This window comes from Ursus maritimus, unplaced genomic scaffold, assembly GCF_017311325.1.
Source record: "Ursus maritimus isolate PB19 unplaced genomic scaffold, ASM1731132v1 scaffold_11, whole genome shotgun sequence".
In the NCBI taxonomy this organism is placed as follows: Eukaryota; Metazoa; Chordata; class Mammalia; order Carnivora; family Ursidae; genus Ursus; species Ursus maritimus.
This window is the reverse complement of record NW_024423453.1, coordinates 39496047-39521492: the sequence shown is the minus strand read 5'-3', so window position 1 is coordinate 39521492 and position 25446 is coordinate 39496047. Positions and strand designations below refer to the sequence as shown.

At 34.4% G+C, this 25446-nt stretch overlaps 1 protein-coding gene across 1 annotated transcript in view; it reads left to right on the top strand.

The window, feature by feature from the left end:
• The window catches only part of LRBA (LPS responsive beige-like anchor protein), a 762114-nt gene that overhangs the window by 176193 nt on the left and 560475 nt on the right, over positions 1-25446 (top strand). Inside the window, exons 23-30 of the mRNA XM_040626351.1 lie at positions 5466-6518; positions 7460-7638; positions 8668-8821; positions 9205-9385; positions 12809-12936; positions 13422-13529; positions 16923-17082; positions 20283-20730. Of these exons, the coding sequence (XP_040482285.1) occupies positions 5466-6518; positions 7460-7638; positions 8668-8821; positions 9205-9385; positions 12809-12936; positions 13422-13529; positions 16923-17082; positions 20283-20730 (2411 nt within the window). The remainder of the gene's footprint in view (positions 1-5465; positions 6519-7459; positions 7639-8667; positions 8822-9204; positions 9386-12808; positions 12937-13421; positions 13530-16922; positions 17083-20282; positions 20731-25446) is intronic.

Here is a 25446-nt window from a genome sequence, read left to right as displayed (position 1 = left end):
CTATTTAACCCATCTCTCCACCCACCTCCCCCCTGGTAACCATCGGTTTATTCTCTGTAGTTAAGAGTCTGTTTCTTGGTTTGACCCCCCCCCTCTCTTTTTTTTTTCCCCTTTGCTAATTTTTTTCCCTTAAACTCCACAAATGACCAAAATCATATGGTGTTTGTCTTTCTCTGACTAATTTTTCTTAGCATAATTGTCTCTAGCTCCATCCATGTGGATATAATTGGCAAGATTTTATTCTTTTTTATGGCTGAGTAATATTCCATTGTAATATACCACATCTTCATTATCCATTCATTAGTCGAAGGACATTTGGGCTCTTTCCAGAGTTTAGCTATTCTAGATGATGTTGTTATAAACACCAGGGTGCATGTATCCCTTTGAATTAGTATTTTTGTATTCTTTAGGTAAATACCTAGTAGTACAATGGCTATATCGTAGGGTAGTTCTATTTTTAACTATTTGAGGAACCTCCATACTGTTTTCCAGAATGGCTGTACTAGTTTGTATTGCCACGAACAGTGCAGGAAGGTTCCCCTTTGTTCATGGTCTTGCCAACACATGTTGTTTCTTGTGTTGTTGAGTTTAGCTATTCTGACAGATATGAGGTGATAGCTCATTGTAGTTTTGATATGTATTGCCCTGATGCTGAGATGTTGAGCATCTTTTCATGTGTCTGTTCGCCATTTGTACGTCTTCTTTGGAGAAATGTCAACTCATGTTTTCTGCCTGTTTTTTAATTGGATTATTTGTTTTTTTGGTGTTGAGTTGTATAAGTTCTTTATATATTTTGGATACTAAGCCTTTATCAGATATGTCATTTGTAAATATCTTCTCCTATTCTTGAGGTTGCCTTTTAGTTTTGTTGATTGTTTCCTTCGCTGTGTAAAAGCTTTTTATTTTGATGAAGTCCCAATAGTTTATTTTTGCCCTTATTTCCCTGGCCTCATGAGACATATCTTTTTTTTTTTCTTAAAGATTTTATTTATTTATTTGACAGAGATAGAGACAGCCAGCGTGAGAGGGAACACAAGCAAGGGGGAGTGGGAGAGGAAGAAGCAGGCTCCCAGCGGGGGAGCCTGATGTGGGGCTCGATACCAGAACGCTGGGATCACGCCCTGAGTCGAAGGCAGACGCTTAACGACTGAGCCACCCAGGCGCCCCTCATGAGACATATCTAGAAAGAAGTTGCTACAGCTGATGCCAAAGAACTTATTGCCTGTGTTCTCCTCTAGGATTTTTATGGTTTTAGGTCTCACATTTAGGTCGTTAATCCATTTTGAACTCATTTTTGTGTTTGGTATAAGAAAGTGGTCTAGTTTCATTCTTTGCATATTGCTGTCCAGTTTCCCTAATACTGTTTGCTGAAGAGAATTCTTTTTCCCATTGGATATTCTTTCCTGCTTTCTCAAAGATTAATTGACCTTATAGTTGTGAGTTCCTCTCTCATTTTTCTGTTCTGTTCCATTGATATCTGTGTCTGTTTTTGTGCCAGTACCATACTGTTTTGATCACTACAGCTTTGTAATATAACTTGAAATCTGGGATTTTGATACCCTTATACAACCCATTTTAGAGAGGAGAAATATAAGCAGCAGAAAAGTCAAGTGACTAGTCCAGAGTCACAAAAGAGAAATGAAAAACATGTTCAAGGGTCAGTTGAGGAACTCTCCCAGATAGTAGAACCAAAAGACAAAGCCTTGGAAAATAGAGAAATGGTAAGAAAATTAGAGGACTATTCAGTGCAATGTCAAAAGATACTAATCCCAGAAAGTGAGAATACGTGAAAAGGGGGACAAATGTATAAAATAAAATTGATTCAAGAAAATTTCCCAGAACCAAGGATATTTGTTGCTAGATTGGAAGGCCCAGTGGATATTTAACACAATGGATGAAAATAGACCTATGTTGAGAATCAGTGTGAAATTTGAAAGCACTAGGAGCAAAGAGATTTTACAAGATTTTACAGGGAACAGAATAAGTCTTATAAAGGATCAGGAATCAGAGTAGGCTCAGACTTCCCAACAGTAAGCACAGAAATAAGAAGGCTATGAAGAAATACTTTTCAAATTCTGAGGTTAAATGCTTTCCAACCTGTGGTTTTATAATCAATCTACTAATCAAGTATGAAGGTAAAATAAATATGTTTTCAGGTCTCAAAAACTTAGTTTATATATACCCTTTTTTCAAGAAGGTACTGGAGGATATACAGCACCAAAAGGAGAGAATGAAACGAAGAGAAAAATTTGGGACATAGGAAACAGGAGAGGCGACATAGAAGAGAGATAAGAAGGGATCTCCAGGACAATGGAGAAAGGAGATCCTGTAATGGCAGCTGTGTAGTAGACATAAGACAGTCCTTCCAAATTGGAACAGTTTACTTAATAGACAGATATGGGGGGAAGCTATTGTCAATGAAATGCCAGCTACCTTTATAACAGTTTTTTAAAAAACCTGAGAGCAAATTACCTACATGTGATGGGCCCATATTCTTAGAACTACTTGACTTGTCTTGACCATGTACTGATTCAGTTCGTGCTGTCTCTTCTACTTCTGCGTGGATCACTTGAGCTTTCTCATTTCACTGCTTGAAAAAGTGGTCTGCTTTGATTTACTTCTGAGAGTAGAGGTAGACTGTGGTGAGAATTGGAAAATATAAAGTAGTCTACTTCCTCTATCTTATTCATGCCAGTTATTTATTACCTGGCCCACACTCAGTTGCTTCAATTCTCCTGACCTGTGTATTTCCCAGTATTTCCTAATGGCCTTGCCGACAGACTTCCCAGGAATAGCCTTATGTATCCTCTTAGAGAAACTGAAGCCCTGTTCCAATTCATTGATTCTCTGTAGCTTGTCTTCTAGTAGCCTTTAGTTAATTACAGTAATATTGCCCTTTCCTCATAAAGCTGGCTAGGTTTGTGCTGTACTTGGCTTCCCAAACTAAACATGATAAGTATGTTTACTATATAGTAGTAGAACTGTTAAAAAAAAAAAAACATGTAGGAAACAGTAAAAATGTTAGGATTGTGATTTCCTCTTGATAGAGTTGGGGAAGTTGAGGATGGGCACATAGAGGAATTGTGAGGTAGTAGTGTTCCATTTCTTGACATGGATAGTAGGTATATGGGATTTAAAGATTATTCTTTAATCTGTGTATAAACTGTATATATTCATGTTTATTGATATATTTTATAATGAAATTTTAAAAATCCTTAATTTGAATAAAATCAAAGCAAATGATTATAGAAAACTAAACTTATACACTAAAGGATCTATTTTCAAAATCACTGTGAGGTTGGTAGTATGAAACTTGCCTTCCTTAGACAATAATAATTGTCATATCAGTGTAATAATGATCTTCCTAAAGTCAGATTTCCAAATAGACTGAATGATACCTTAAGAAATCAGACATCTTTCTCTTACTCAGAATTTTCTGATGGCTCTCTCACATTCAGAATAAAATTCAAAGTCTTTAATACAGTCTATAATTCTCTGTAAGTATGATCTAGCCAATGCCTACCTCTGTAACCTTATCATCTACAGTTCTCTTTCAACTTATTGTTCCTCAAACATACCAAGCTCATTTTGGCGACCAGGGACTTTGCATTCATTTTTCCTCCTTCCTGAAGCTCTTTTCCTTTTGATATTCGTGTAACTTGTTCTCTCACTTTATTCTTACCTCTGTTCAATGTAATATCCTTAGAGATCTTCCCCAGTTACTGTAGTTAAACTCACCCTCCCACCTAGCCTGTCATCTTCAGTTACTCTCTTTTTTCCCCTTCAAAGCTCTATTACTTAACGTTATCTTATATTTTTGTATTTTTATGTTGTCAGTTTCTTTCATTAGAATGTAAGTTCTATGAAGGCAGGGACATTGTGTTGTTCATCACACAGTGCCTGGAATGCTTTGGATGTTCAGTAAATTTTGCTGAATAAATGAAGAGGAATTGGTCAATTGAAATAACTTAGGTCAGGGAACCTGTCTTACTGAGTTGGTAGAGCATGAGACAGTCTCAGGGTCGTGAGTTCAAGCCCATGTTGGGTGTAGAGCCTACTTAAAAACAACAACAACAACAACAATAACAACAGAAACTTAGTTCAGGAAAATGTTTGCTTTCTGGTTATAAAAGAAATTGGTATTTTGTTAATGTTTACTGTGCTGTTTTACTCTATGGTGTGAAATATATGCATTTCATTTTGAAATATTCAAAAAAGTTTCCCAAATATTTAGAATTAGGAAAATGTTTATTTCCTAAACATTTCTATTTTGAACTGTATTCCATTATGGCGCAAGCATACTGTATATATCCTGAGTAAAGGCTAGTAAATTGCTATAAAAATATGTGCATAATGCATTATTTATATGTTTGTTTGCCTTTTACCCATGTGTATACATGCCTACGATTCAAAAAGGTCTATGGATCTTTGTGCACAAAAAATCATCTTTTGTTGTCATTTACTACCATCCTCCCATACTAGGGCTCAGTAAAGGTCTGTTGTAAAGGTTCAGTTTGCTGTGTATATTATAGTAGTGTAGATTATAGGGACAGATAGTTGTAGCATTGGTAAGCTTAATTATGCCTATACTTTCTGCATGTATTACACTTCTTTTTGGGGGGGTGTTTCCTATTATAATACCAGTGGCAATCACATAATGGTAGCTATAATAAACTTTGATAAGAAAATTATCAAGGTAAATGGGTAAAAGGCTAACCATGATATGGGGATGTTTACAGTGCCAGTTACATAGTAGTCATTCACATGGAAGTGGAATGAATGGATGGATGGATGGATGACCTGGAACTTGCAAATTATTTTGACCAGTGTAGACTTTGAAAATTGTGGTCGACCTTTGGGGAATGGTTGTATTCTTTTTTCATTGCTGAAAGAATTTGTATTAGCTTAGTAAGAAAATGTTTTACTACCTTAATAAATATATGGAGAGCTGCTGTAATAGTGGGCATAATTAATTGATTTTTTTTTCTCTGTTGGGGATGAATCATGGGGAAATGGGTTTTCATTGCAATTGAAACAATGTATTATTTAGGGCACAAAGCCCTTCACAATGGTATATATATATATATTTAGTTGCTGGTACAAGTTAAAGAGGTCAGTATATTCAGTATAGTATATACATGGTATATATATGCAGTATATATCGATATTGTAGGGTAGTATATTCTTTTCATATACATGTCTAAGAATAGACTAAGAATGTTCTTATTGTGGTTTAATGCCGTGCTACCTGTCAGCATTAAGTCTAGCTATCATTTTTTTTTATTTTGTGTTTTTGTGATTGACTTACTTTTTATTTTATAAGATAAGGATATTCTAAGAAAATTACCTTATTGCATTATATAAAACATTTATTTGAAAAATTGTTAAATATTTTTTTTTATGTTCTGTATACCCTTTTCTTTCTTTTTTTTCATATTTTGACTGATCTTATGTTTTTCATCTAGGTCACTTTTGAAATACACAAAGAAAATCTTGCGAATATGTTTAGAGAACACCAGGGAAAAGTTGATGAAGAAATAGGACAATGTTCAAGTCCAGTTGAAGCAGTCTCTGCCATTATCAGGGATGTTAATGTTTCAGTATCATCCCAGCAATCAGATGTGAAGCCTTGTCCTGTGTCTCCTCATATCACCAGAAATAGTGATGAAAAGTCAACTGTTAAGAAGACAATTTCAGTAGACTCCGCTTCCAACGTTGAACTGCAGACTCCTAACGCATCTAATGAAGAAAGGAAAACTGGTCAAGAAAGTCAAGAGTTACTATATGAAGTCCCGGTAGAAGACACACTGATAAATGAAATAGTTAATACAGGTGATTTAGAAGTATCCTCTGATATGATAGAAGCTGAGACTGTTTCCTCTAATTCTTTTAAAACAAGTGGCAAAGATATAATGACTGTTAGTGAAGTAACTGCTTCTATAAGTTCTCCTTCAGAAGAGGATGCCTCAGAGGTGCCAGAATTATTGGATAAGTCTATAGTAGAGGAAGATGATGATGATTACGTAGAACTGAAGGTAGAAAGTAGTCCTACTGAGGAAGCCAGTCTATCCACAGAGCTCCAAGAAGATAGTTTGTCTCCAGCTGCATCTGAAGCCAGTGAAAGAGTGGACATGCTTAGTAATGACAACAAATTAATATTTCAAGACCAAGAATCTCTAAGTAAGAAGCAAACTGATGGTGAAACTCAAGATTCCAAAGATTCTGGAATCTTGACTATGACAGCATCAGGGTCTTCAGCTACCTCACCAGATACTACTGTTTCCCAGACACCTGTACAATCAGACGTTGGTGAGATGCTAGAGGAAGGGAAGAAAACAACTAACTTTGCAAGAGAAACCAAATTAATTGGTGATTCTCCTGTCTTTGAGTCTCCTACTACTTCTGAGCAGAGGATTGCTAAATTAGATGTTTCCAGTGTTGCTACAGATACTGAGAGATTGGAATTGAAGGCCAGTACAAACATGGAAGCATGTCATCCTCATCAACCTGCGCCCGAGGTGATTATATTTATTATCTTCTTGAAGTGTATTTGCATTGAATTAAAATAGTGCAAGTGTATATAGTTATATTTTATTTTGGAGTTTGTTCATACCCTATTTGCAATTATATAAATACAATGAATGTAAAGATTACATTTGTTATCTTTAGTGCAAGATTTTAGTGTGAGTTCATTAAATGGCAGTTTTTATTACCAAAGCATCACCAAACGTTACTACTTTCAAGTTATAGGATTGTAATAATTCCAGTTTATAAAGCAAATATTGGAAATACTTGCCTTTACCCTTTATTTGATAACCCAGTCATAGTTAGTACCTTAATTCTCCAACAAAATCTAGGACTGTCTTCCTGCAGAACCACCTGCCAGTGTATAATTTTATATATAAAGTATGTAGTTTAAGATTCCTTCCATGAGGAAACAGACCATGAGGTCTGTTTGCTTTGTAAGAGGGGAGGAGCCTTTCTGAGATCTAAAGGTACTTCTTTCTCCTTTACTAGTATCTCAGAGTGATTCAGGAGACAGTGGTTGATTGCATGTTGTCATTTCCCTTTCTGTTCAGCCAACCATTTTGTTGGTTCTTAGTTCTGTTATCTTTATGTTTGTTTTTAATTCTAACCAATTTATAATCCAGTACTGCCTTCTTTCATGCTAATATTCAAATCTAAGAATCATTTCTTTTAAAAAATGCTACATTTGCTGGCAATAATACTAACATGGTTGCAAGCTAATTACTGTTGAATTATGGTAGTTTAGCATTTTTTATAACTTCGCTCTAAATGTGTTAAAAGTTTTAATGTTATTACTCATTGATAATTTTTCTCTAATTTGGTTCCTTAGTATTTTAAAATATCATTTGTTAGATGAATTGCACTGAAGCTATTATATTATTAATGCATTCTTTGAATTTATTTTACTACTCTTTTAAATTTACTGTATTAGATGTCAAGGCGGCAGGAGGAACCAGGTCAAGGAACAGCACCAGATGGAGTTAATGGACAAAGGAGGGATTCCAGATCTGCTCTGTTTCGTATTCCTGAGTTCAAATGGTCTCAAATGCATCAGCGTTTGCTCACTGATCTATTATTTTCAATAGAAACAGATATACAGATGTGGAGAAGGTTTGTCCATATGTTTGTTACAGAAGATGTGTATAAAGTTTATTTTTGTTTGTTTGTTTGTTTTTTGGTTTTTGGCTTTTTAGAGAGGGTGAGAGAGAATCTTAGGCAGACTTCATGCCCAGTGCGGAACCCAACGTGGGGCTTGATCTCACAACGCTGAGATCATGACCTGAGCTGAAATCAAGAGTGAGACGCTTAACCGACTAAGCCACCCAGGGAACCCCTGGTCTTTGTTTTCAAAGAAGTTTATATAGTTATCATTTTGCAATTAATTTCAGACATTTGGTTAAAAAGTAAAATATAAATTATTTCTTTGGTATAGTTTATTGAATTTACTTTTATTCTCCATTATAAAAATAAGCTACCCTGTCTGAAGTACAAAAACTTTAAAATCAGAGATTTTTAAAAAAATTTGCTGCAGATTTCCTGTAGCATATTTTATAGCATCTAATTCACCTAAAGGTAGATCTACTAAAGTGGTTTATTACTAGGAGTACTAAAAAAAAAATGGACTTTAAATAGAGGATCCAGTTCTCCAATGTAGTTTTGATATAAAACCTCTGTATAGTTCAGATTATCTATTGTATGATTTATGATTTAAAACGCCTAATTGGTTATTGTTATTTGTATACTACACTTAACACTGTTTGAAAATGTTTTATGGGATTATCTAAGAAAATGTTAATAGAAAGTTCATTTTTAATAGCACATTTAACGCCATCTACCTCTTAACTTTTGCTACACGACTTCTCAGTTTTGTTCCCAGTTAAGAATAATTCAATTTTTGGTATACAAGATGAATAGTGTTATATGTTTCAGCACTAAAAAGGGGCATGGATAGTATCTCCTGATATGGAATGGTCTACATCTTCTGAAGGAAGTACATCCTCAACTTGCCTGCTGTATCACTATCATTACCTCAGCTTTCATGATGAAGTGAAAGCACCTTCTTATCCTCCCTCCCCTCAAGTAGGCAAACTGATTTCTTTTCTTTAGCTTTGTCAGTAAACATCATTTATCTTTGGCCAGCCATTCAACAAAGACAGTTATGGACTTCGTGAATAGCAGTGATAACGTCATCTTTGTACACAACACAATTCATCTCATCTCTCAAGTGATGGACAATATGGTCATGGCTTGTGGGGGTATACTGCCATTGCTTTCAGCGGCTACATCGGCTACAGTAAGGACTTAACTATTATATAAAATTGGTGTGAAAACATGATTGTTATGAATCTTCGTTAAGAGTTGAATGTGGTGGTTACGTATCATAGGCGTTCTAAGCCAAAAAAGCAACTGGATCTCTTACTGTTACCTGTTCCAGGAATAAAAGGACTAAAAAGTATGTCGATTTCTTAGGGATGAGTCAGCTAGTGAATATGGCTGATGGTGGTTCACCTGTACATTACCATTGCCTTCTTTTTAGATGAAAAAGGAAGTCATTCTGTTGAACTAGATATCTGAAAGCCTGGCTTTTTATAAAACTTAGAAATTTGGGAAATGCATCTAAGAAAACTAGATGTTGATGACAATATAGATGTAAATGTCAAATTTTGTTCCTTACAGCACGAGCTGGAGAATATTGAACCTACTCAAGGCCTTTCAATAGAAGCCTCTGTAACATTTTTGCAGAGGCTAATCAGCCTTGTGGATGTGCTTATATTTGCAAGTTCTCTTGGCTTTACTGAAATTGAAGCTGAAAAAAGTATGTCTTCTGGTGGAATTTTGCGACAGTGTCTTCGACTAGGTGAGATGTTAAAACCCGTTAGGAATTTACTTGAAGATCTTTCAGTAATCTTGACATATTAGATTGAAAATTATATTTCATCTGTTAGTGGAAAAATGTGTGCTAGACAATTTGTCATATGCTTTTTTTTAATCTCCAAAGAGTGAAGATTATGTATGTTCTATGCTATATTAGTAATTACAAAGTTGGCTAGGGGAAGGACATGTTTTAAAAAATCCAAGTTGATTGTGGTCACCATTACCACTCCTCCTCTGGTCTTTCTTTGCTCAAAAATAGTGCTTCTTAAATTTTAAGATGATTTCTACACAAGAATCACCAGAGGATCTTGTTAAAATGCAGTTTAATTATATAGGTCTGAGGTGAGGTCTATAATTGTCTAACAAATCCCAGGTGACGTTGAAACTGCTGTCTTAAAAACACGCTTGAGTGGCAGGGTTCTAAACTAGCATCATTCCAGTACAGCCTTTATCAAAATAAAGTGTGGTAATTTGTTGAAGCAGTTCCTGAAATTATTAAATCTCCGTTCTTCTCCTGGCAGCAGCTCTGGCTTAGGTAAAAGTTAAAATACATGAAAAGAAGTTTTAGTGTCATCAGGGCTTCCTTTGGTGAGGCAGAAGAATTTTTCTCTATGCAGAAAAGTTCTTGTATCTAGTTGTAAATACTGAGACTTTGTTAAGGATTTGCTTATTAAATGGAGAAAAGCAACTAGGGAGAGGGGGACGAAGAAATGCAAGCAAAACCTTTGGGAACTATGGCCGCATGAAGATAGATCAGAAATAAAGCATTTATGTACTATAACATTAAAAGTGGAAAATCTAATTATTTAGAAAGATTTTCCCATTTTTAGCAGAAATATCTATTACATGAACAGATAGACTTTTTTTGGTGCAATGATCATTTTTACTCAAAATGCTTTTCAGAGTACTTTTAAACGTAGGATGTTCTAAAGAACTGGATGTCACAGTTTTTAGAAGTTTGTTTTAAAATTTTAATTAAGAGATTCAAATGGTGAGTATAAAAAACCAAAAGCTACTCATTTATTGACTACTGTCATTTGTTATTGCAGATTTTCAGTGAGTCAGCAATTGTTTTCTTTTACTCATGAGGATATTTGAGATCAGAGAAATTAGGAAACGTATTTAAAATCCAAAAGCTATAATTGGTAAAGTTAGAATTGAATATAGTTTACCTTGTGTTCCTCTTCTTTCTGTTATAAATACTTCCTTAAATTTTCTGTTAGTAATACAATTTAAATATTTTTCACTCCATTAATTTTGTATGTGGCATTTTTAAAACTTTGTGACTTTTCTATAAAGAGTGTATTTCTGGAATTACAAGTATAAGGCTACACTATCAGTGTTTCACTATATTCAAGCATTAAATTTAGAAATTAGGGAAATAACTCTATCTCCCTCGTTTTCATGATTTAATCTACCCCAGCACCATGTCTTCTTATAAATGCAAGTGAGATTCAGAAAACAACTCATTCAAGATTTCTTTAATAGAGTATGGTAAGCTTGGTGTATAATCCAAATATTTGATCCCTGGTCTCCTCTTGTTCTTTTCTGAGGTTGGAGATAAGAAGGCAGGATGACAACAATAAGAGTAACTTGTACTACTGAGACTGATGAATGTGGCATAGTTTTTAACTTTGTGATACCCAAACTTGATTTTATTCAACCTGGGACAAAAGTAGTACAAAAGTTATTTTTCTGGGCCTGATTTTAAATTTGACAAAGTTATATTCCATATTTTCTCTTCCTCCTTCCCTCACTATACTCCTTCCTTTTCTCTAACCTTTGGTGTTCTCTTGCAACTTTCTGAATACTTCTCTGTCTCAATTCTTTGTCTGCTAGCCTTATGACAGTCTGGTGGTATTTAGAGTCCACATAGAAGTTTGCTATTTTGTCCCTGATTTGTTCTCCTACTCTTGTTCAGTTCAAATACCCTGAGTGCTACTGATTTGATTGGAAATTAAGATGATTTACATGATATCAAGCAATTCATAATCGCTTTTGCATTACCTGACTGATCATTTAAACTTCAAAATTAATTTCTAAGTAACCAGAGTAATTGTCTGATTGGGGAGACATATAGAGAGGTAATTGTTTTTTTGAACAGGTGATGCATTTAATTTACTACTTACTTTAAGCTGTTGTAAATGTTACATCCGAATTCTGGGATTTATATAACTCTTTCAGTGGTTAGCAAACAGTGCTATTACAGACTCTGTAATAGTTCATAATTACATATAACATGAATGCTATAAGATTTATGCTTAGAGAAGATCACCATTTTAAGAGTACAGTATTTATGAAAGTGTTCAATCAAAAACAACAAAAAAGGTTAATATCTGGTAGTAATATACTGAAACATCAAATCTTGAACAAAGATTCGGGGAGCCTTTGGCTTATAAATACACTGGCTTCTATTGGATAAAATTCTTATTTTGAGTATGGTTGACACACAATTTACATTAGTTTCAGGTATACAACTTAGTGAGTTGAAAGGTTTGTACATTAGGCTGTGTCCAGTTATATTGCTGTTGCGGTATCATTGACTGTATTCCTTATGTTCTCTTTTTTATTCCCTTGATTTACTCATGCTATAACTGGAGGCCTATATCTCTCTCTCCCCTTCACCCATTTTGCCCACCTCCTACCACCCTCCCCTCTGGTATCCATCAGTTTGTTTCCTGTATTTATAGGCCTGACTGTACTTGTCGTTTGTTTATTCTTTCTTTTTTTCTAGATTCCACTTATGAGTGGAACTATTTGGTATTTGTCTTTCTCAGTCTGACTTGTTTCATTTACAAAATACTAGAGGGGTTATTTTGGATTGTATATTAATCACAGCCTCTTTCTTTTCTGTCCCCCACCTTTTTAATGGTTTTAATGAGATCCAGTAAAATGTAGACGCTGTAAATATTTTCTATAAATGCTATACCATCTGTCAGTCTCTATTAATATGCTATAATGATACATAGTAAGAAAAACATGCAAGTTTTAAGTTTAACTATTTTGCTTTGATGAAGGTGGTGGCAGGTTATTATCCTAGACTAGTTCATGGCAATGTGATTTGCTTTCTGTTCTTTTCTATCTTTCAGTTCTTTTCTTCCCTATCTTTTCCTTAATTAAGATCATTCTAGTTTAGCTTCGGTGAGATCTATGAAACACTGGCCTGTTGATTAAGATTCCTGAAATGATTTTCTCTTAGCACGGGGCCCTAACAGAGTAGCTAACAAAGTCAGAAAACAAACACTAGGTGATAAAGTCCAGGGACATTTTAGGAATTTGCTGAAGGTAATCTGTTTCAGATAAAAGCTTATGTAAATCATATTATGTAGGTGATTTTTATCCGTTCCAAAATCTTAAAAAAAATTTTTCTTTTCTTGCCCAATCTTATTCTTAAAATAAATTACAGTGTGTGCAGTGGCAGTAAGGAATTGTTTAGAGTGTCAACAGCATTCACAACTGAAAGCTAGAGGAGATACAGCCAAAGGCCAGAAAACAATGCACAGCCTGATTCCCATGGGGAAATCTGCAGCAAAGGTAAGCATACAGAATAATTAATTAAATAAAGTGCCTTTTACTTTATGATTAAGATCTTAAATTTATTTGTTCATTTCAACAAAAAGTTAAATCTGACAGAGGTTCTGAAATAGTTATTTTAGTCTGTGGACATAACATTCAAATATTTGCGTTTAAATCTACAGTAAAGATTTGCTTATACTTAATCTTGTCTTCATTTCCAAATGTTTACTTTTCTTAATGTCTTTGATACTTTTTCCTTTGAATATGTCAATTTGTATTTCATGTACTTCATAAGTTAACATGCAGTTTGTTTTTTCCTTTATGACTCCCTTCTGTAACCCTCACCTCTATTCCAGTACCCAAAAAAAGAAGAGAGAAGGAAGTAGGAAAAGTAAACTGGGAAGAACAGCATTATAACTTTTCCCCCCCCTGGTATTTGGAAAACTGTGCTAATTTTTTTAAATGTCTACATAATGTATATATAAATTTTTTGTCTTAAATAGAGTCCTGTGGACATTGTAACTGGTGGTATATCTCCAGTAAGAGATTTTGACAAGCTCCTACAAGACATGGATATTAATCGGCTTAGGGCAGTTGTCTTCAGAGATATAGTAAGTTACAGTATTTCTTTCATAGACTCTTAGCTGATACATCTTTCCTCTAAGGTCAGAGTATTGAGAGTGAGAACTCTTTGTGATATAACAGTAGTTGATATTAGAGGGGCTAGTAACCAATTCTTTTGACAGTGATTTTAGAATCTTAGAATATTGGAAAGTATTATTTATATAAATGGAGTTAATATATCAGAGTAATAATACTAAAAATAATATATAGTTACATATTAAGCACTGTAAGTGCTTCACATGTCCTAATAAGTCCAACAACTTCTTGAGTTGTATACTTTTGTAATTCCCATTGTATAAATGAGGAATCTAAGGAACAGAGAGCTTGAATAATTTATTCAAGCTAACGGAGCTAGTAAATGATGGGATTCCAACCCAGCAGTCTTAAACTCCAGAATCTATACTCTGAAAGTAATGAAATGTTCAAATTCTGAATGGCATATTATTTTTACTGAATATCGGATCTTTTTCCCTTAAAGGAACAGAATTATGATACAAAGGTACATGATGAAATGGTGTGTGTGATGGTTTTAATTTTTAAAAACATGGTTGTTTTAGTTGATTTTGATGTAATGGCACAGTTTTGCATACAAATTGTAAAATTGTATAAGAGTCTAAAGATGAAAATAAAAATTATTTGTAATCCTACTGATCAGCATTTGTAATATTATCATTAGTTAATGTTTTTTGAATACTTACTGCCTCTTAAGTACTGGATGTTCTGCAAGTTTTTTTTAATAAACTTTATAACTTCAATTTTTAATTTTCCCTCCTCTTTTTGTAGGGTTTTAGTCCTCTCTTGAGTTCTTGACTAAGTTTTATACTCATATACAATTTGTTAGTAGTAGTTGAGGTAATCTAGTTACTAGCTATCGTTAATAGTTATTGCATTTTAAGCATTCAACTGGATGCTCTGTTTCATTTAATTCATGCAATAATCCTATGAGAAAGATAGAAGTATTGGATTAAATCATCTGCTTAAGATCACACAAGTATTAAGAGGTGGAAGTGGGTTAAGGATCTAGGGAACCTGGTTCTTGAAATTTTGATCTTAACCATTAGGTATACTGCTTCCCTAAATCTCCTTTTTTTTTTTTTTTTTTTTGGCTTTTTGGTAGCTGTATCATTCTTTTAATTAAGAAACCATTTACTTTTTTTTTTTTTTTTCCAGAACCCACTGATTGTGGTTCATTTTGGGACCAAATACTGCTGCTGCTTTCTCTCCCCCCCTTTTTTTTCTTTGAGTCCATTGCCCTATAGTTTTGTTTTTCTTATAGTGATCTTTAAAAATCTATAATAGGTAATATAACTCTTTTGCTTTAAATATTCTCTAATGGCTTCCTGTAGCACTTAAAATGAAATAAAAACTCCTCATCCTGGCTCTATATGATTTGGCTCTTTAGAACTTGATAACAACTTTTTATTTCATGCTATTTGGATAAAGAATTAGATATCTCCTATGTTTAACATGTAATTTCTGAAAGTAATAAATAATTAAAAAATTTTTTTTGTAATTAAAAAAGTTTTATAATCACCTTGTAGGAGTTTTAGAAAAGAGAAAAGACCGCATTTCCCAGACTCTGTCCCGGAGGCTCTTTTAGCATAAGCAAACTTTGATGAAAAAGGAAATGACCTTAGATCGACAGTATAAAGAAAGTTATTACCCTGAGGTTAAGTGCTAAACTTTTTAATCACTCTAATCTGAGTTCATGTTTGCTTTCTCACTTACTTTCTGTCTTTAGGTAAATTATTTCTCTAGGCCTCATCTTGTTCAAAGGGGTTAATGAATGTGTTTGAAGTATAGTATAGTGCCTGATCCATTGTAAGTATTCAGTAAGTGACAGCTACAATTGAAAACAAATTTATTTGGCGATTTAGGACTTAAACATATGGATCCCTTGGATGTTTCTTATTGGACAGAAATCAGGCTTGCATTATAAATTTTATACGGTAATAAGTAAATACTGAACTTATTAATGGGCTAAGAAGTAGATAGGCATAGATGATTTGTAATAGATTAAGAAGTTACAATCAAGGGATGCCTAGGTGGCTCAGTCAGCTGATTGATCAACTGAAATCAACTCTTGATTTTGGCTCAGGTTATGATCTTAGGGTCATGACATGGAGCTCTGCCATCATGCTCCACGGTCAGTGCAGAGTCTGCTTGTCCCTCTCCTTCTGCTCCTACCCCTGCTCGTGCTCTCTCTCTTTCAAATAAATAAATAAAATCTTAAAAAAAAAAAAAGATCAGGTAAGTTATTTATCTACATTTTTAATGTTGCCATCATTAGCAACAGTTCTTATAATAGTGTCAGGATCGTGTGGCAGCAGAACTTCACAGGAGTGTCTAGAGAAAAGAAATGATTAATAAAAAAGGGAAAATGTACATATAACTTTTCCATCAAGACTAATAAGATCTTGCATATGAGCCTAAAGAGTACCATAGATTTTTGTCAGATTATAAATACTTCTAATAATTGTATCAAGTGGAAATGTTCAGGTAGAGCACGATATCGCGTGCACCCAGAAATTGATTGTGTCGAACACATTTGACACTGGTTAATTAACTTTAGTTTCATTTGCACCTTTGGTTGCCATTTATTTATCTGCCAGGCAACAGTGTTCTTTGTTTTCCTTATCCTAAATTTATCTGTTACTCAAGGTACCTTTAGTTTTCAGAATTTGATGGACAAGTTTGAGTTTTTCCTTTAAATTATTTTGAAAAGTTATCAGAATAGTGATCTGTTCAGGGTCCCTTTGAAGATGGAAGATTTGAATAGATGAAGAGGTCATCAGTATACAGATATGTAGGTGATCTGTAGAGCTAAGATGAAGCCCTGGTCTCTTGTAGAGGTCAATCTAGTTTGTCCTTTTCTTTCTGGCAGGCACCTATTTTCAATCTTAGACACTTGGTTGTCTGTACTATTTAAAATACTCTTGAGAATTCCTTTGGCGTCCTGTTCTGTATCTGATTACCTCACTTTTTTTTTCTTGAATGTTTGTCTTTTAGGAAAATTGTGATTTTTAACACATATTTTAATTCTTATGATTAGAAGTAAAAATAATTATTCATATATAATGGTAATTTCTTACTTGATTAATTTTATGAAGTATATTGGGCCATATATGCCTTCAGACTGAGTTACTTAATTTTCAAAAACAAGCCAAATTCTCTCTTTCCATGTTTCACAAGCATAAAACCTCTCATTGACAGGCATTTTTTCAAAAGTCTTTGCCTAATCTTTGCTAAGGTGAATTTATTATTTTCTGCATATGTTGAAAGATTTTGGCCATGTTTTATATTTAAATGTTATCACATAAAATAAGATTGATACATCTCATTTAGTAGTGGCATGATCAACTACTTTTATTTTTCCCCAGGAGGATAGCAAACAAGCTCAGTTTTTAGCCTTGGCAGTTGTGTACTTTATCTCTGTTCTTATGGTCTCAAAGTATAGAGACATTTTGGAACCCCAAAATGAAAGGCGCAACCAGTCATTTAAGGAAACTAGTAGTGAACATGGGAATTTATCACTTCCTGGTAAGTTTCCATATCTTGTTATCTGGCGTCCAAGGTTTAAGTAAAACATTACCTAATAGTTAAAATACTGATTCTGGAATTTAAATAGGTGTATGCATAAAGTGAGAGTGTACGTTTTTAAATTAACAGCTAAATATTTCAATTTATTTTAAGTATCATGTACGTAGTTGCAATTGGGAGACGATATCTCTTCTTTAATTAAAACATCAGTGAGAAAATGTTATCCTTTGCACATAAAGTTTTAAACATTTTTGTTTGCTTTGGCATTTATTGTGAAGAATAAATCATGTTTTATAAGAGACAGATTTGTTAACAAAAAACTGTAATAACTGGGGGCGCTTGGGGGGCACAGCGGTTAAGCGTCTGCCTTTGGCTCAGGGCGTGATCCCAGCGTTATGGGATCGAGCCCCACATCAGGCTCCTCCGCTGTGGGCCTGCTTCTTCCTCTCCCACTCCCCCTGCTTGTGTTCCCTCTCTTGCTGGCTCTCTATCTCTGTCGAATAAATAAACGAAATCTTTAAAAAAAAAACTGTAATAACTGGAGTATTCTAGAAGTAGCTGCAGATTATAAAGGTATAGTTAGAGAAGCAACTATTTTAGTTGTAGCAGTAGCTACCACTCAGTGGAGGTGATTTATTTATTTAATAAACATGCATTCAGTACCTACTGGGTACTTGAGGAAAAGAGGAAAAAAAATGCCCTCTTGGAGCTTATATTCTAGTGAGAGAAGATAGAAAAGAAGTGCAGGTAATAAGTAAATTGTATAGTATTTTAGAAGGTGGTGAGTGCTAAGAAAAGGTAAAATTGAATAGAGAAAAATACTAGGGATGACCAGGAGAAATGTAGTATGGATTTTTACTCTAAGGAAAATGGAGAATTATTTGAGGGTTTTGAGACAGGAGTTAGGATTGACTTGTTTTTAAAAGTAGCAGTTGGGATTCTGTATGGAGAATACACTCGAGAGAGCCAGGGAAAAAAACCTGTTTTAGTTATATACTGCTGTGTAACATATTACTTTGAAGCTCAGTGGCTAAAACCATAACTGTTTTAATCTTGTTATCATGATTCTGTGAATTTGGTTTGGACAGGGCACAATGGGCATAATTCATCCCTGCTCTAAACAATGTTTGCTGGGGTCTGAAGTGGCTTTTCTACTCACACATCTACTGCCTAGCTAGGATGGCCCCAAGAGTTGAGGCTGCCAGACTTGAAGTGGTTCAGCTGGTGTTAAATGTCTTGGGCCTTGACAGTTGGTCTCAGCTGAAATTCCTTGGTGTTCCATCATTAGTTTGGAGGGCCTCTATCTTTTCACGTAGTCTCTGTACATGTTCTCTGCAGTAAGGTAGCCAGCTTGCCTACAGAGGTGTTCAGGGATTCTGAGAAATGCACAAGCTGCCAGACCTTTGTAAAGATTGGGCACAGACCTGGCCCACTGCCACATTCTGTTGGTTAAAGTAAGTGAGGCCCAGCCACATTCAGGGGGGTGAATACCAGGAGGCATGGGCCGAACAGGATTATTAATGGAACAGTCTAACACAACCAGTTGGGAGGATATTGCAATAATTCAGGGAAGAATGGATTTTGGGATGGACTAAGGCGGGAGCTGTGGAGCTGGTGAGCAGTAGTCAGATTCTGGATATATTTTGATGGTAGGGAGAACAGGATTTAAATACTAGTTGTGGTTATGTGAAAGTTGGAACGTCATCAAGAATGACTATAAGGTGCAGTTGGATAGACTGAAGGCGAAACCTTTTCAGGGAAAGATAAATTCAGTTTTCAACACATCGAGTTTGAGGTATCTTTTAGACATAGAAGATGTAGAGTAGGCACTTATTTAAGTCTGATTTTTGCTGTTGTTGATTTTAAAAGTATTTGAAAAGTTTAAGAATGAATGAGATCACTGAGGGAATAAATGTTGAAAGGGAAGGTAAGTGCTAAGTCCCTCCAACCTAAGAAATCAGGGAGAAAAAGAAGTGAAGGAAATTGAGAAGGAACAACCAGTGAGGTAATAGATGAAAAACCAGAAGAGTATGATGTCCTATTAGCTAAGTGAAAAAAGTATTACCAATTTGGAGGGGATGATCTTTTGCTGCTGCTGTGTCAAGTGCTATTAGGACTGAGAACTGACCATTGGAGTTAGCAAGATGGAGAGTTTTGGTGACCATTGGATTTAGCAAGATGGAGCATTTTTGTTGGAATGCAGTGAGTGCTTGATTAGAGGGAATGAAAGTCAAAAAGAGAAAATAGGTGATGCTCCTTGTTGAGCTAGATGTTCAAGATTATCGAATTATTTTTGCACATGGTAGAGATGACATATTTTTTAGAAAGTAGAAACTGTTTGAGGTAGATATCTTAGAATTACTGTCCAAAGAAATAGCAATATTGTATAAAGGCACAGAAACCCAAAACATTGTCTCATGTTCAGCAGATTGCAAGTAATTTGGTGTTGTAAAGTATAAAATTTGGTGGCAAGAGTAGCAGGAGACAAAGTTGGAAATGAATAGTCATCTGATAAATAGTTGCTGACCACCTACTATTTACCAGGCATTATTGTGAGCCCAGGCATTGTTACAGGTGCTGGACGTGAAGTGTTAAAGAAGACAAATTCCCTGCCTTGGTTAAGTTTACATTCTAGCAGACTTCTATTATTGAAGAGTCTTTATTTTATCCTAAGGATTTTGGGTTTTTTCTTGTAGGCCATTGGCTTTCAACCTTGTGTTACTCTTCATTAGTATGTTATATTCAGTTTGATGCGTTTTTCTCAGATAGTTTGTTATTTATTTTTATTTTTCTCAGTATTTTATTAAAGCATCTATTTTGATTATAGGTATACTAATGCAGTGTATTATATAGACTATGTAATTTATTTTTGCCTTTTAGAACATGCCGTGTATTTCATAATTTAAAATAGTAGATGGTAGGGTGTGTTCACTAGGTGATGGGGATTAAGGAGTACAGTTACTGTGATGAGCACAGGGTCTTGTGGGTGATGTATGGAAGTGTTGAATCACTTCATTGTACACCTGAAACTAATATAACACTGTGTGTAAACAAGCTGAAATTAAAATAAAAAACTTATTAAAATAAAATAAAAACTTAAAAAAGTAAATAAAATAGTAGATGGCTGTTACGACTGAATGTACCCTTTAAAAATTGGTTCTAAATTTTTTTTTCTTACTTTTCTTCTGTTTCTGGGTAAGATGTAGAAAATACACCATCAGCATTTCGTCCGTTAACACCAGCATCAGTGGAAAAATCTGAAAGCATGTCATCTACTCGAAGGAGGGACTCAGGCATTGGGGAAGAAACAGTTGCTGGCTTAGGAAGCAGTGTGGATGTAGCTCCTCCTGCAGTACCTCCAAGTGTCAGCGCAGGCCCAGATGCAATCAGTGAGGCGCTGTGCACTCTTTCTTTAGAAGTCAATAAATCTCAGGAAACCAGAAATGATGGAGGAAATGAGTTGGAGAACAAGGCTGCGTCATCAGTTCCAGTTTCAAAAAATGTCAATGTAAAGGACATTCTTCGAAGCTTGGTTAATATACCAGCAGATGGAGTCACAGTGGATCCTGCCCTTCTGCCACCAGCCTGCCTTGGAGCTCTCAGTGATCTATCTGTTGAACAACCTGTGCAGTTCAGATCTTTTGATAGGTACTGTTAATAGTCTTTTGTTTTGGTCTGCTTCTATCTATGAATTACAAACATTTAGAGGATGAACAGGAATTTAATTGAACTCTATTAAATTTTGTAGCTTCAGCATTAGAAAGGGATGTTTTGATCTAGTTTATAAAAATTAAAAGGCTATTTTGTTGTATAAAAAGCTTGTAGGTAGACAACAAGGTATTAAAATTTTATTTCTCATCCTACCCATAAGACGATTTAAAAATAATTTTAATATTTAATTTTAATATTTCATTTGCAAGTTGTACGGTACATAATTTTGTTTGCTAGAAAATTAGAAATCACCTGTACTCACAAATGGCTACCTTTAACTCCTTTGCTGCCAGTACGGAGCCAGACTTTGTGGGAAAAAATAAAAGTGGGCAGCTGTGGATTCCAGTAGACTCAAGAATTCAGCATGGTGTTTAGAGCTTGACAGCTTGAGAAAGCAGACTATAGGTTCTTGATTTTATTGGTTCTGCTGCCTAATAAACCTTTTGCTAATGTGCCTGAAAAATTTTTTATATGTTATTAAACGTTCTGAACTTCTATCTATAAGACATGTATGTATTGAGTTATTAAACATACTCTTTTTCAAACATCATTATTTTTATCTGGGTATAAGCTCTAACTTAATAGAGAAGGTAAAGATCTTCTTTATATGCCAGTTAAAAGAACTTTTGTTTTTCTGGAGTCATTTGAAGGAAGTTGACACAATAGTCCATCCCCTTTGAATATTTTATTGTATATTTTCTACTTAACCACAATACATTAGTCAAAATAAGGAAATTAATACTGATATTATACTACCTTCTAATCTTCAAACACCTTTTAAGTTTCATTAATTGTCTTAATAATACCCTTTATAGTAGAAGGATCCAGTTCAGAATTATGTGTTATATTTTGTTGTGTCTCTTTATTCTCCTTTAATCTAGAAGAACAGTTCTTCAGTCTTTCCTCGAATTTAATGATCTTGACATTAGGAGATGATAGCCCAGCTGTTTTGTAGAATGTCCCTCAGATTTGTCTAATGTTTCTTTAGGATTATATTCAAGTTGATGCGTTTTTGTCAGAAAGATTGCAGAAGTGGCTCTTTTTCTTCTCATTGCATTCCAACAGGTGGCACACATGGTTATTTATTTTATTAGTGCTGATGTTCATTCTGATCATTTATTAAAGCGATATTTTCTGGGTTTCTCCACTGTTAAAGTACTTCTTGTAAAGAGATACGGTGAGACTTTTATCATCCTGATCAAATGAATTCAGTTCGTTTTATGGCTTAATGATTTCCTATTTTATTCAGGAGGTTATAATCCATTGTGATTGTTATGCTTTATGTTGATGCTCAGATTGTCTCTCTGATTTGGCCAGTGAGATTCCTTCGAGTTGGCTTCTGTTTTCTTCTGACATATCCTCATCATAATTTCCTTCTGTCGGTTATTTCTGTGTCTCCTCTTCTCTTTATTTCCTCTCATCTCCTAGTTTTCTACGTCAGGCTTGCTGTGGGTTGGAACATTAGGTATCCAAGCTGTTAAAAATTGTTTATAGTGCTTAAGATGCTCTGAAAGAATGCAGGGAATATATAATTTTAGTGGAGGGTATTTTTGCCATCATCCCTTGTCATCTTGTTCCTTCTGCCTCTCTTTAAAGATGAGGTCAGTGTGCGGAGTGATGACATTGACACAGCCTAAATTCCAGGTAAATAGCATATTGATATATTTATATTGTGACATTACAGGTATAGTGGCTGCTTTTTTAAATAGGCTTTATAACATAGGAGTTAAATTATTGATTCTAGAAATCAGACAAAACTGAGTTTGAGTTCTGGTTCTATAACTTATTAGTGAATTTGGACTAGTTATACCACTGAGCTTCAGCTTCCTTATCATTAAATTGTGTGATACTACACAGCTAAAGACAAAAGACCAAAAAGGCAGAACAGTATGTATTGATGGGAAATGATATTGAAGATATATTAATCTATAACACTTAGCATGAAGGAGTCACTCAATAAATGTGAACTTAGCTCTCCCACCTAATAAGACATTTAGCCATTGCTGCTTTCTGTTGTGTGTATGTGTGTATGCATAGACACTAAAGAGTTGGAATACATATTGCAGATAAAAGGATTATATTCCAAGTATGTGTGTGTGTGTGTGTGTGTGTGTGTCTGTGTGTATAAGATGTTAACGAATAAATAAAATGACTAATCTGCTAGAAAAATGAATAAATAACGGGAACAGAGAGTTCATATATAAGAAGATAAATACTGTTAATATGCAAATGTAAAGACGGTCTGTATCACTAATAATGAAGGAAATAAAAATTTTAATAACCACGAGATAATTTCATTTGATTAAATTAGCAGAGGTTTAAAAGATGATACCTAGTGTTACTGAGGGCATGAAAAAACACTTTTACATTGTGGAGAGGGCATATTAATACAATTTATTTGAGTGAAAATTGGCAATATTAATTAAAATTTAAAATATGTAAACTTAATTACTACTAGAAATTAAATCAGAAGACACGCAAGTATAAAATATTTTCTGCTGGAGAAATTTCTTAATTAAGCTAATACTATCAAGCTTTTGCTCTGTGAAAGTCTAGTCTAAAAGCATTTTTTAGGTAAGTAGGTTCAAAGGTAGATACTATTTTTTATTCTTCACAGATGAAAAAACTGAGGCACAGGGAAATTAAGTAGGTAGTCAAGCTCTTATGCTAATAAATTGTGGAAGTAAGATTTGAAACATGGATGACTGATTCTAGACCTTGTCATTTGGCTGTGTTATGCAAACATAGTTGCCAATTTATGAAGTATTGGTTCCAAGCTTACTATATACACATATAGTAAAGTGAGAAAAGCAGAACACTGTTAATGTAAAATGATATTGTAGATATATTATTAAATGAAAAAGCAGTGTACAAAATAGTTTGAAATTTATGATCTTTTTAAAAATTAGGTAAATCTGTTCAGATATGCCTCAAAATGTATGTTTAAAACTGTTCATAGCAATGGCTGTATTTTGAGGGTGGAAAGAGGTGTAAATAACTAGTTTTTAAAATATTCTTAATTTTCATTATTTGTTTAAATTTGTATTAATCTTAAGTTGAGTAGTCAAATACTTAAGTGAGGGTAGATTTTTATTTTAATATAATCTTCCTAATCTAGTCAAAGAGAGTTTCCTTATTAATGTCCCAAATATTTCAAATTTTTGAAATATTTGGGACATTTATTCTTTTAAGAATGTGTAGAAATTAAATCCGTGCCTTAGTGATACCTTCAGTGAGTGAGTTATGAACTAATTTAGGGAAACCATGCCTCAGTAATACATTAAGGGGTTTATTGAAATAGAATACAAAGGGAAATTTTTGTGATAGTGTTTTTCAGGGTGTTATTTGGAACTTACATGTCTGGTATGCACTTAACGTATTGTCTGTTGGCAAGCAAAGTGCTCTGTTTTTTCCTCCCTCTTTTTCTTAGCAAGAGACACCTTTTGAAAAACTATTTTCATGCAGGCTTAGGCCAGTGGAATATCTTTGGGAATTTAAAAGCATCCCTCTGATCATGTATTTATCTCTGGAATGCTGTGTCAGAAATCACAACTCTCCTCATATCTTAAGAATTATCAACTCCCAAGCAATAGCTGGAAAGTTTAGAGTAACAGCTACATGAGTGGAACCTTGCTGAAAGGCTGCTAGGTTGTGGGCCTTTGTGGATGGCAAGGTGTTTGTGTTCATTCCCATGCCAGAGTTCTTGCTCTTATCTAATTTGAAGATCCACTCTGGTGATTAGTGGATGCCAGGGATTTATCTTGATAAAGTTCAAGGGCTTGTCTGGCTTTTCAATTAGATCCTTAGGGAGTAAAGTGCTAGGCTTAAAATGCTCTTTTCTTCTTTAGTGAACTATTTGCATGTTAAATAAAATAGCATTTATGTGAAAGTTTATGATATTTGAAACGATATGGTTCTGAAATGGAACTTCTGAGCCTTAGTGATCTGGAAGACATTGTTGCTCTTTGTTTTGACTAAATAAAAAGAAACTTTCACAGAAGTCTCCCTTGTTCATATTTAAAAAAAAGTCAGCAGTGTTTACACTTTCTGTATGTGGAATGTTAGGAAAATTACTTTGTCATCTGTAAAATGGGGATGATAATATATAGTTCTTAATTGGATTGTTATAAATAATTTATATATATTCTAAGTATAGTGTCTCACAGATACTAGTTATTCATTAAAGTCAGTGAGTTTGTAAAGAAAATTATAATACGTGGGAGCCTGGGTGGCTCAGTTGGTTAAGCATCCAACTCTTGATTTCTGCACAGGTCATGATCAGGGTCTTGGGATTGAGCCCTGGGTTGGGCTCTGTGCTCAGTGGGGAGTCTGCTTCTCTCCCTCCCCTCCACCCTCCCCCCCTTCTCTCTCTCTCACCCTCCAAAATAAATAAATGTTTAAATCTTTAAAAAAAGAAAATTATAATATGTAAAATTTTATACTTTAATAGTTGGTTTTTAATTGACAGTTTGGAAAGTTAGCTTTAAAACTAAAAGACATATCTGTCTTACAAATTCTTTATACCAAAAAGTTTGAAGTGCTTTTTGTTAAAGTTGATGGCAGATACTAACAATTTAGAGTTATTTGCTTCTTAAATATTAACAAGGATTTCATTTAGTCTGTTAAATAGAAACTTAAGCTGTACCTGGAGAA